At 37.0% G+C, this 12086-nt stretch overlaps 1 protein-coding gene across 2 annotated transcripts in view; it reads right to left on the bottom strand.

Moving 5' to 3' along the window:
• enpp2 (ectonucleotide pyrophosphatase/phosphodiesterase 2) overlaps positions 1-11569 on the bottom strand; it is a 29554-nt gene extending 17985 nt beyond the window's left edge. For both annotated transcript variants that reach the window (XM_052144435.1, XM_052144436.1), the window contains exons 1-11: positions 11427-11569; positions 10802-10901; positions 9253-9408; positions 8704-8829; positions 6443-6503; positions 5573-5670; positions 5404-5483; positions 5163-5282; positions 3934-3989; positions 1683-1748; positions 560-632 (exon numbers count right to left, since the gene is read on the bottom strand). In XM_052144435.1, the coding sequence (XP_052000395.1) occupies positions 560-632; positions 1683-1748; positions 3934-3989; positions 5163-5282; positions 5404-5483; positions 5573-5670; positions 6443-6503; positions 8704-8829; positions 9253-9408; positions 10802-10901; positions 11427-11444 (954 nt within the window). In that variant the 5' untranslated portion in view covers positions 11445-11569. The remainder of the gene's footprint in view (positions 1-559; positions 633-1682; positions 1749-3933; positions 3990-5162; positions 5283-5403; positions 5484-5572; positions 5671-6442; positions 6504-8703; positions 8830-9252; positions 9409-10801; positions 10902-11426) is intronic.
• Positions 11570-12086: the final 517 nt, after the last annotated feature.

Here is a 12086-nt window from a genome sequence, read left to right as displayed (position 1 = left end):
TATTTGGGCTACAAGTTTGCTTGCATTACTGCTACATTTGTAGCATGACCATATATGTTTTTTTGTGTGTGTGTGTGTGTGTGTGTGTGTGTGTGTGTGTGTGTGTGTGTGTGTGTGTGTGTGTGTGTGTGTGTGTGTGTGTGTGTGTGTGTGTGTGTGTGAGCGTGTATTTATCACTTTGTGGGGACCAAATGTCCCCATAAGGATAGTAAAACCCGAAATTTTTGACCTTGTGGGGACATTTTGTCAGTCCCCATAAGGAAAACAGCTTATAAATCATACTAAATTATGTTTTTGAAAATGTAAAAATGCAGAAAGTTTTCTGTGAGGGTTAGGTTTAGGGGTAGGGTTAGGTTTAGGGGATAGAATATAAAGTTTGTACAGTATAAAAACCATTATGTCTATGGAAAGTCCCCATAAAACATGGAAACACAACATGTGTGTGTGTGTGTGTGTGTGTGTGTGTGTGTGTGTGTGTGTTTGAAGCAGGTGTGAGGCACACTGTCACAGTCAACTGCTCTTCTGATCTATTAGCGTGTTTCCTGTACATTTTGCCCACCTCAGTGCTGTGGGGTCCTAGTTTGTGACCATAGGTGTCCAGCTGTTCAGAATGCATTGCATAAACATATGGCCTGCAAACACACAAACACCTGTTACCTTTAAACCAAAAAAAACTCAAACTTAACTAGTACAAGCTATAAGTTCAAAGTTAAAGGAAGACAAAGTCCAACCTTAAAGCCAATAAAACTAAAACTTTGATTGTTAAAATAATCACATAATGAAGCCAAAAATATACAGTATGAGGACATGAGGACATATGGTTCTGTTGTCAGTATTGCATGTCCTCTTCACTATAATTTATTTGAAGTAGAGAGTACTGAAATTAGTATTACTGTGTCAAGGGAGTTTTGAGTACATTTTAAGGAATAGTCCACCCAAAAATTTATATTTACATAGCTCTTTTCCATATGGTGCTTTTTTTTTGTTGTCATTTTTGGAAATGGACAGCCCCTGGTCACTGCATGGAAAAGAGTAGCATGAAACTCCAAGTTTGAAGTCATGCAGTTTTGGAATGAATGTAAGTAAATGATGACTGAGTTTTCATTTTTGGGTGAGCTATAAGTTGAAAGTATGTGGTACATACTGAATGAACCTCCAGACCGGTAGTATGAATGTCTAACAAATAGGGGGTGATTCTCACGAAACCAGTAAAGAAAATGTCCTAATCCTACTTTACTCCTAAATCAAAAGAAACAAATAAGACATATAGAAAATAAAGCCTATTTAGGGCCATTATATTTTTTAGAATTGGGGGAATGATCTATTATTTAAATTGTAAAGTATTTATACATCATGATTTTCATTTAATATCTCATTGTAAAACACCATCTTTTTTACTGTAATTTGTTACAGTAATGAAATCATCAGTTAAAAGTACAGTTACAGTCACAATGAAAAAAGATTAAATCGTCATAAAAGTAGGCTTTAATTTCTTTTTGCCAAATATAATTTCCCATTTTATTTATTAATTTATTTATTTTGAGTGTGTGTATTGACATTTTCTTTACAGGTTTCATGAAAATCACCCAAAGAGTACTGAGGGTGCAATAAACTTTCTAAAAGATTTAAATGGAAAGTGTTTGGACTATAAAAGCACTGAAAAACACATAGCACATACTGACCTCTCTGTATCAGGAAGGTGAAGCCATTGAAGCATGGTCAGAACTCTCCTTTCCAATGGAATCCCACTGTAAACACAACACATATCAGGATAAATGCAGACACGTGTGCTCTATATACTGTAGAGATTTATAATAAAAAAGGACTTAAATATTGATCTGTTTCTCATTCACAGTTGTCATATCGCTTCTAAAGCTATGGATTTAACAACTGGATTTTTATGGATTACTTTTATGTTTCTGTTATCTGATTTTTGTAGCCTGAACGTTCTGGTCACCATTCACTTGTATGGACCAACAGAGCTGAGATATTCTTCTAAAAATCTGTGTTTGTGTTCTGCTGAAGAAAGAAAGTCATACACATCTGGGATGGCATAAATGTGAGTAAATGATGAGAGAATTTTCATTTTTGGGGTGAACTGTCAAATTAGAAGAGCTGTCGGCTACAAAGGCAGCAGAGTGAACCTTTGAATTTAAGGTCTACAGACAGGGCTGGACTGGTAAGCTGAATACCGGGCATTTTCCTGGTGGACCGGACGCACTTTGGGGCGGATCTGGGGTGGACTGGCCATCGGCATAACCGAGCGGGCCGGTGGGTCAGCTGCAAAACGGGCTGAATGGTCCACGACAAGCTAAAATTAGCCACCGTGTTATGCAGAACAGACCAAAAAAACAACGCCGCGAAATGCAGAAAAGGACAGTGAACCCCACCCCTTTTGGGCCAGTTGCTATGTAAAGTCCCGGGCCGATCAACCCCCCACCCGCGCTTAACAAATTTTGGGCCAGTTGCTAAGTCTGTCTCTACAGGAAACCCTTTCCCTATCACCACCACTAATCCTGAAGACCTGTCCATTTAAATCAATATTATATAAATCTGTGCACAAACCTCACGCCCCATCAACCTCTGGGCTTAGATAAGAATGCCCTGTTCAATTTCCTCCAGCGTTGGAGGCTTGGTAAAGCACTTCACCTTCCACTGTGCTGAATTCGCAATGCAGGCTGAGATTACAAGGGTCTCACTTTTTTTAAATAGGGCCTTTTCATGCTAATTGCAAGCAAAACAGTCCAAGCTGCCTGTGTCTATGCCGATGTGAAAAAATGCAGTCTGAAGGCTCTCTGTGAGTGCAGATGAGGGGACCTTTGTGTTACACCCATGTCTTAGGCAAGTCCTGGGCACATGAAACCAAGAACATTCATGTGATTTCCTAACTCGTATGAAATCTAACTCCAGTTCAATTAACTAGTAATTTTGGTCTGAAGCACTTCAGTATTTATTTTTATTTTTTTATGTAAAATGCTTTCTCCAATCCCAGCTTAATGTGCAGAGACAACTACAACTAAGATATCTGTAGGTACATTTCTCCTAAACAAAATGCAACTGTGGGGCTATTAAAACTCTCTGTTTGTTTGATCATCCAGACTAGACCAACAAAGTTACACTGGCATAACTACTGGCATGTGTTTTAGGTGGTATCTGTTTTCCAAAAAATGGAAGACAGGGGGGAGTTTTGGGGGTGTACTTATTGAAACATGCCATAGAAATCACATGCTTCAGCTTTAAAGAGAAATATATTATGACATTTTTGACCACAATGTTAGAGTGATTGACAATGCGTGCTATGCGATTGCTAAGGTATTGTGTGTGGTTTTTAGCAGTTTGCTATTATGGTTTTCTATGGGTGTTTGCTTAATAGTCCAAGTCAAAAGAGCCCACCCCCAAGTCTCTACAATATTCTCGTCCCTAGATGTGGCTCCATTTATCTATGTAAATATATGGGACATTTTCACCCATTTTAGTCTGATCATATAGAAATGTAATAGCAAACATATTCTCAATAAGTCACACCAGCTCGCTAATAACTGTGCATGCTGGTGTTCATATTGACTGATCTTTACTGACTGAACAACATAAACAAAATTAGCTGTTGGCCTCAAAAAAGGTTGAGCTCCAGGTCACACCTTCCAATGATATGGATCAATGGCAGTAAGGTGATTAGCAGCTGGTAAGAATTTTTCCTAAAAGTTTGCACAAATGAGCTGTAACGAACCACCGAAACAAATGCAAAAACACTGTCTTTTTGCCAGATTTTGTTCTAAATGACATCACACACGTTTGTTCTTCGATTTCGTATGAAGTATATCAGGCCTTTAGAAAGTTGTCTCAGCACGCACCACTAATACTCTACACAATAAAGTTTTAAATGACCTTCAAAGATACACTGTTTGCAACAGAGTTTGGCTCATGTTGACTTACATTGGCCAGAAAAATGTGGCAGCCTTCACTCCCTGTTTCACAGCGGTGATCCAAATCTAGAAATGAAGAGAAAACATACATTTCACTTCTGTGTATTCAGTGGAAAAAGAGGTTTTCTTCTTTCATGCTCATGTTCAGATTGTATCAGAAAAACAATCTGTCTTTTGTTATATCGTACCATTGAAGTGAAAGACAAAGAGCAGAAGTACAGTTCACAAATTAGAGACAACAACTCTCTGGATAATTCTCTGGATCATTTTTGCAAGTCTTTGGCAGAAATTGTCAAACTGCAGAGACAAGACTGGGTCAGCACCATCTGTGATGTGTCTTTATAGCCGATGGCCTCATTTACCATCACAGCTCTGTGAGTGGGGTCTGGCAGCAACCAGAAGACATAAAGTTCAGTGAAAACTGAGAATGGACTCCAGCTGCAGGGCTAATAGCTGACAGATGTGTTGGAGACGCCCCCCTCGGGTTCATATAGCTCACACAAGATCTAAAGAGCTCATTGTCATGATGTTCCACTGGTTACAGAGGTACAAGTTCTAATTGTCTCAATATTTTCGTTTACGTCTCTTGCTTACTCAAAGTAGCCTACAGATGTGTGCTTTGGTGTATGTGTGCTGTTGTACCACTACCACTTGCTTGACTTTTAACAGTTAATGTGTGCTTATCGTCAAATATGGCGAGTGAAGATGCATTTTGTCAGGTTTGACATCAAAATAGCAAAAGCTTTTTGGTTGTCGCAGGCCTTGTAAACGATCGTGATGCGCCAGTTTGAATATGCAAATGGTATATGAGAGCATTGTGATGGACTGGCCACCTGTACAGGGTGTTTTCCTGCATTGAGCACAAGGCAGCTGGAATAGGCTCCAGCACTACCCATGACCCAATATAGGATAAGCGGCTATAGAAGATGGATGTATGGATTGATGGATGCATGGATGGATGGATATGAGAGCAATTGCAGAGGTCGAGATTTACAACATGTGAATTATTACTTAAAACTCTATCTGTTCCAATACAAAGCTATCGTATGACTTCAGAAGACTTTGAGTATAGCGCACAAGTGGTATAGACTACTTTCAGGGTATTTATTGTGCAAATTTGTCCCCATTCACTTAAACTGTATGGAAAAGAGTCTTGTGAATATTCAACAGAAAAAATGCAATTATATAATGACATGAGTGTGAGTAATTATAAGCAAAGATATAGAAAGTGTGACTCACAGGTTGTCCTCCCCACCATCGATGATTAAGCTTTTCTTTCCCCCGGAAGTTAAAGTTGGCATCAAAAATAGGATCATGCATGGAGTTACCCACAATTCCATGTGACTCGGGGTAAAGCCCCTGCAACAAATCAAAATTATTCAAACATGTTTAGGGCAAATAGTACAAGAGTAATTAAAGAGTAAAAAAGACAACAGAAATAATATCACATTACATAACGTACACAAAAATGAATACATACTGTGGCAATTGTATACAAATTCGGGTAGGTTTTGCTGGGGTACACTGGTCTCATGTACGGCGCATGGGTTCCACAAGATCCTATTAGAGAAATGACATGTCATTATTCATTATTGTCCATGAGAACCAAAGAGGTCATTTTCATGACATGGTATCACTTTAAGTCTTACTTAGTTTCTCAATGTTGGGGATCACTGTATTTCCTCTCTTCATGTATGACGCACGAAAGCCATCAACTGACAACATGATAACAGGTGGCCGAACAAACCTAGATAAACAGAAACGTTAGTATATAAATTATGAACAAAATGCTATTGTCCTAAATTTATAGTGGACAGGTGAGTCTTTCATTTAAATGTATTCTTTGTTATAGCTAAATCTTCCTTAGGTACTATTCCTAAGATTTAGTTTAAAAAGTTACACTTAAGGACCCCATGAAATTACAATTGGACTTTTGTTGCTTTTAGTCCATGTCAGTTAGTTTTGAGGCCATCTATATGCAATTGTACTTCTTAAAGTTGACAAAATTAGCTTTTAGCAAATATACGCATCTTTAATGTACAGTCTTTCTCTTTCGAGAAAATGTACCAAAAATATTGATCACTCATCTTACACTCAGGAACGTATTTACACCCAATCAAATGCTCTCTAGAATTAAAATATCTTCCCCTAAATGATACTTCCTGATTCAATATGAAATACATCAACACAGGAAAGAAATCAGCACTCATCAAGCCATTTAATAGGGTCTTGAATATGCATGCATTAACACTAATTGTAATGCAAAACCCCCCCGCAGTCTTTCGTGATAGATGTTTGGTAACACCAAAGCTCAATAACCACCTCTTAACTCACTGTTTGCCTTCATTCTGCACTTCACAGCATTAAATAAATAAGTAATTCCCTCTCCTCTCGTATGTAAAGAACAGCTGTGAGATAAGATATAAGTGCTGTGGACTTGGTGTTGAATTTAAAAGGTGGGATGAATGGGGGGCCTATAGTGTGATGTCTTTCACTGGATTCACATCTGCATTTCTCACCCAACAGGACACTCGTGGGTCTTGATCTCCTCACACTCTTCCTGCAGCCAGGGAACATCACCTAACACAGGGAGGAAATCAATAAAGCACCAGGTGACAGTCATACACATGCAAACATGTCTTCATTGGGAACTTCAGTCTTTGATTTTATAGTTTCACTTGTAACATGCCCAAACCACCTAACACAATTACTAGTACTTTCTTATACTGTACTAATGTACCGTCAGTTGATCATTGTTACAAAATAAACCCAGAGAGGGTGATCAGGACCCTGACTCGAAGCAGTCTTATAGCATCCAGGTGTTTATTTTTCAACAACAAGAAGCTGACAGTACATTGTCCCACTTATTACACCAAATAAATTAATTAATGCACATGAAGTATTGATTTGAGTTTAAATTATTTTATCATGCGATAGGAAAGAGTCAATGCTTCAAGAGACATGAAACGTGCAAAGTGTAGTATATTGGTTGCCAGGGGCAATGGCCAAATGTACGGGTCAATTCACTGCAGGAATCCGCAATTGTATTGTAAAGTATTGTAGAGAGACGTTGTTAAGTTTCATAATTACAAGGCTCTCGATTCTTTCCCAATTTTTGTATCACTCTGCGATCTCTACAAGATAAAAAACTCAATATTTTCAGGTTGGTCCATTTAGTGTGCATGAGTGTTCTTGAACAAAAAGAACAGGGGGCTTTATGTATAAAACTTACCATAGATTTCATCCTAAAATTGTGCTTAGGCACAGTAGAAGTTAGTAGAAGTTTTTGCATACATGCATGTGCTTTATTCCCCACCCCATCTCCTCCCAGAAATCAACATATACGGAGCTTAAAGCCTCAACTGCATATAATTACTATACGCATATTGCCATCCATTCACATTCACATTGCATGTGATACTACCGCTTTTAACAGTAAAAGAAACTACAGAAGATAATATACACCCTGAAGCTTACATGATGCATGTGAATATACACTGTTGCTTTAAATGATGTGGTAACACTTTACAATAGGGTTCCATTTGTTAACTTTATTTAACAATATTAGTTAACATGAACTAACAGTGAACAATAATTATTAAGCATTTATTAATCTTAGTTAATGTAAATTTCAGCATATAGTAATACATTTTTAAAATCAAAAGTTGTATTAGTTAACATTATTTAATACACTATGAACTAACATGAACTAACAATGAACAACTGTATTTTTATTAACTAACACTAACAAAGATTGGGATGTTTTTATAGATATAAATTTTTTTTTCTGGAAGCAAAACATGTAAAACACTATCTGACATCATCAGTTTGCAGCCTTTTTTTTAAGTAAATAAAATGTGCAACAAGTAAGCTTATCTTTTGTTTTGTATGGTGTTTTTTATAATGTTTTTCAGTACCACAGATGGGATTTAATTTATGTTTCGGGTCGGAATTACTGGTAAATGGTGTCGGTTCGAAATTACCAGTAAATGGGAAATGTTGTGCAGTGCTGCACAAGTGTGTGGCTGTACAGTATGTGTTTCTGATGATATCTATCCAGACAGCCGACTACCAGTCTTTGTAATAATCTGTTCAATTACTGAATGCGTTTGTTTAGCTATTCCATGTCAGTGATCGTAAAGTGTGCATCACAGATTATCTTTATTTGAATGATGTCTTTTACCTCCGAATGTGATTTCTGTAATATAACAAAATTCCAAGCGAGTGGTCTTTGGGAATCAAAACTATCACAAGCCATGAAATCCTTGCTGTCAAAAAACATTCCACCCATATGATGCCACGGAAAAGTCTGCTTAAAGCAGCACATTAATTACCAATATTTTGGATTTTATTTCAATTTTAATGCATTTTCAATTAGTTAAATTAATATAAAAAATAATATAGCCTTATATTAGCTGTATAAGTTACTTCTGATTTGAGTGCTGAACTCTTTTATTACTTTTTTATTCTAAATGTTGGTTATGAAAAGTGGAGTTTATAATCAGCCGTTTCAGTTCATTGCTTGGCCAGTTGGGTTCGCCAATTCACAAACACTAGTAAAAGAGTGCGTACGCACTTCAACATATTTACGGCAAGTTGTGTGTGTGGGAAATTGCATACGCACATTTCAATGTCCATTTTGTACGTACGCAATGTTTATAAATCAGGCCCCATATGTTGCGTTGAATGTGACTTTTTGTCCTACAGCCATCAATTAATTATTTAAATTAAATGCAATTTGTTTATTTTAACATTTTATTTTTGTGTTCCAGACTCCCACCTTTGCAGAGAGACTTGTAGTTGGTGCAGCAGTCTCCTTTGGCCATGCAGTCTTCTGAACAGTGGCAGGCATGTTGCTCATTACGAGTCTCCCCACAGCGGTCTTTACTGCACTCAAATCCTCCATCTGAGGGCACAAAAAACTTCAACTGAAACAAAAACTCCTGCAATCAACTTAATGCAAACAAAAAGCTAAAGGAAATAATTACAGCAATGTGAGGGAAATCTATTGCTTTGACAGAGATTAGATGTACAGTGGGGTCCAAAAGTCTGAAGCCACAATGCTTCTACTGGGCTGGCATGGACCCACAAGTTTGTGCCAAACCTGATGATCCATATTATCCTGGCATGATTTGTTCCAAAGAGCATTTTGTGAGTTTCCCAGCTTTTGCACAAAGTAAAAAAGTACTTATTTGATTAATAACCTAGAAATACTGTAGTTCAAAATATATTGAAATATTCCTTATTCATTTGATGCTGAAAATCTTTGTTTAAACGTTTTTTGTTTTTGACCCCACTGTATAAGCGCATCCGAGTAGAATGGGCTTACCTGTTTTCAGGCAGTGCTCATCAAAGTCTGAGCAACATTTGTTGTAGGTTTTACACAGGTTGTCACAGCGACAATTTGGGGCTTCAGCTTCCACCAGTTCAAAGCACCTATTTTTGCAGGAAACTGACTGGCTGTTAAAAGGGAGGTCGGAGAGAACTTGGGGGTGGGGATAGAAAGCAAGACGGAAAAAGAAGACAGGTAGAAGATAAAGTGAAAAAACAAACAATTAAGTTGTAATTTTACAACAAGACCTCATTAGCTTATTAAAATAAAAATGTGTCAGCATCAAGTACATAGAAAAATATCAATATTGTAGATTTCATCCAAGTATCTTATTGCTAGAAAGGTTTGAGATCCCCTTGTCATTAATGATGTCACTGAAAGTGCATGTTCAATTTGTTCACATGCTGTGCCTCTATTGTATGCATATGCAGTTCATAAACACCTGTAAAATCTCAAATATAGGTCAATGAGCTGAAATGCTCTCTGAATATTTTAATATTGACTTAGGGTAAACCAAATCAAATATTTCCCTAATTTCAACGGGCCAATCACAAGCTGAGGGAGCAACAGAAAGCCACTGTTTCATTAAATGTTCCTGGCTCATTATTACTAGCCTACATGAGCTGGCATGCACATTTGATAAAAAATGAGAATTTCTTGTTATTGCAACACTTCAGGAACATTACAACTGACAAATGATGTTATAAATTTAAATTGTAGCATGAAAAATTAATCATTAAATGTTGAACTTATACATAGTCATATGATTTCCTTTCATTCAGTGTTGACTAAATTATAAACACTAGGCTGCAGAAACGTGTTCTTGACATGTTTAGAATGGCATCAGTTGAATTGGCCTTGGGTACATAAACGGACCGAATACACAGTGTTGCTTTCCAAGATACACTGCAAAATCAACCCCAAGGAAACTAGAGTGAAACCTCTGTTATCTTAATGCAGGCATTTCCGCAGTGAAATTATGTTGATTTATGATGATGTTTAACATTCACATAAAGTTTGTAAGTAGTAACAAACATTATATAAACTTAAAAGATATTAAAAAAAAATCATATGCAAGCAAATCTGAATATTCAGTATGTTCATAGGCCTAGTTTCAAAACATTTCTAAATATCTGTATGCATACAGCTACGGTTTTAAGGTTTGGTTCTGCTTAAATGAAATCAGAGCCACTATGATGACGTTCATTCAAAGCAAAGGCAGCAAAAGTTAGTTAATTCATTCCAAAAAATGAAAGACCAATCACAATTCAGCATGATAATAAATGCAAAAAAGAAGACCAATCAACATAGTCTGCAAACATTATGCTCATAATTAATTAGATCTTGAATGCATTCTATCAATTGTAGTCGATGGGAGATTAGCAAAAATTAATAAAAACAAATAAAATTTTTTAAACAGTGTGAAGTTTATCAAATAAAAAAGGCATATATAACACTGCAGACTAAGGTTGTAGATAAAACAGTTACAGAAATGTGTGCAAATAGTGTTTTACATAAATAAAATGACTGAAGTATATGAACTTACACCCAGAGCGAGACTCATCGGATGATGCCCTGCCAGACCGACGGACAACATGCCCCACACATACACCAGATCGCAACAGAAGACACATAGCAGAGAATACCTACGATCAAACAGAGAAATAATACATAAATAAACACAGACAAACTTCACTCAAACTACTGAGAGAACCGTTGGAGGACCGTTACAAAAATTTTAAAAGATGAACAGGAGCGCACGAGATCATTTGCATTGCGACCAACATTAAGATGATAAGGACGATAGAGACAACACAATGTAATGACATTGGAGTTTAATTAGGTCATTAAGTCATTTCTGTTTATATGTATCGCACAAGGGAAACATTAAACATAAAATGAGACGGGTAACGTTTAAAAAGTAATTAAAAGCAGTCTCGTGTATTTAGCAGCTGCCGTTTCCCTGCACCATATTGTGCTGCAAATATAGGCAACACATTTCCAATGTTCAAACAGAAAATGTTTGTTACTATATACATTGAAATGACCGTTACAATCGGTCGAGGAAAAAATATTTAATCATATCTATAGAATGCAATTGAAAAGCCCGCTGAAGTAGCAGTTAAACGCATCCCCAAATATACCATTACAATATAAACTTCTTACCGTACCCATTTTAATGTCAGCATCGTTGATGTGGAGTGTCTTGTATCTCACTTACTGCGACACTAAGTACTCAAACCCCACCACACGACATGCTCAAGAGTGTTTACATTACCCTCAACCAATACACACCAGGAAACTTACAGTCACATCTGACAGGCCCCCTTTAGCAGCCCAAAACATACTTAACCCTTGTGCGACCTACGGGACATTTATGTCTTTTTATTTATAATTTTTTTAAATGCCAACGGCATACATTTAGCCAAAGGTGTGTATTTTGGGGGAATTTCGATATTTCAACCTCAGTTCCTATAATGCATCTATAATACATTGTTACAATCAGGTCCTTCAGGACAAAAAATGTCCCCATTGAAACCCATAAAAACGGCAATATTTGATCCCAGTGCCATTAAAGCATAAACTGATGAATCGGGCTTCAAAATTAACATTTTTAATATTTTCCACCAGATGGAGCCATTTGTCTCATGTTTAGCCTATGGAGCAAATACATGCTTTTTTCCTATTTTCTGTTTGCTGTGTTATAGAGCACTGCAGGCCAAATTAATAAATGATGCAGCTAAAATTGTGTGGGTGTGTTGGTATGGATGTCAGAGTGTGTTTTGTATGCGTGTATTGAGAAATGTGTGTGTGTAAAAAACAGTGGCATT

The sequence above is a fragment of the Xyrauchen texanus genome, chromosome 15, assembly GCF_025860055.1.
Source record: "Xyrauchen texanus isolate HMW12.3.18 chromosome 15, RBS_HiC_50CHRs, whole genome shotgun sequence".
NCBI classification, from domain to species: domain Eukaryota; kingdom Metazoa; phylum Chordata; class Actinopteri; order Cypriniformes; family Catostomidae; genus Xyrauchen; species Xyrauchen texanus.
The sequence above is the reverse complement of the archived record's forward strand: the minus strand, read 5'-3'. Positions and strand labels throughout refer to the sequence as shown.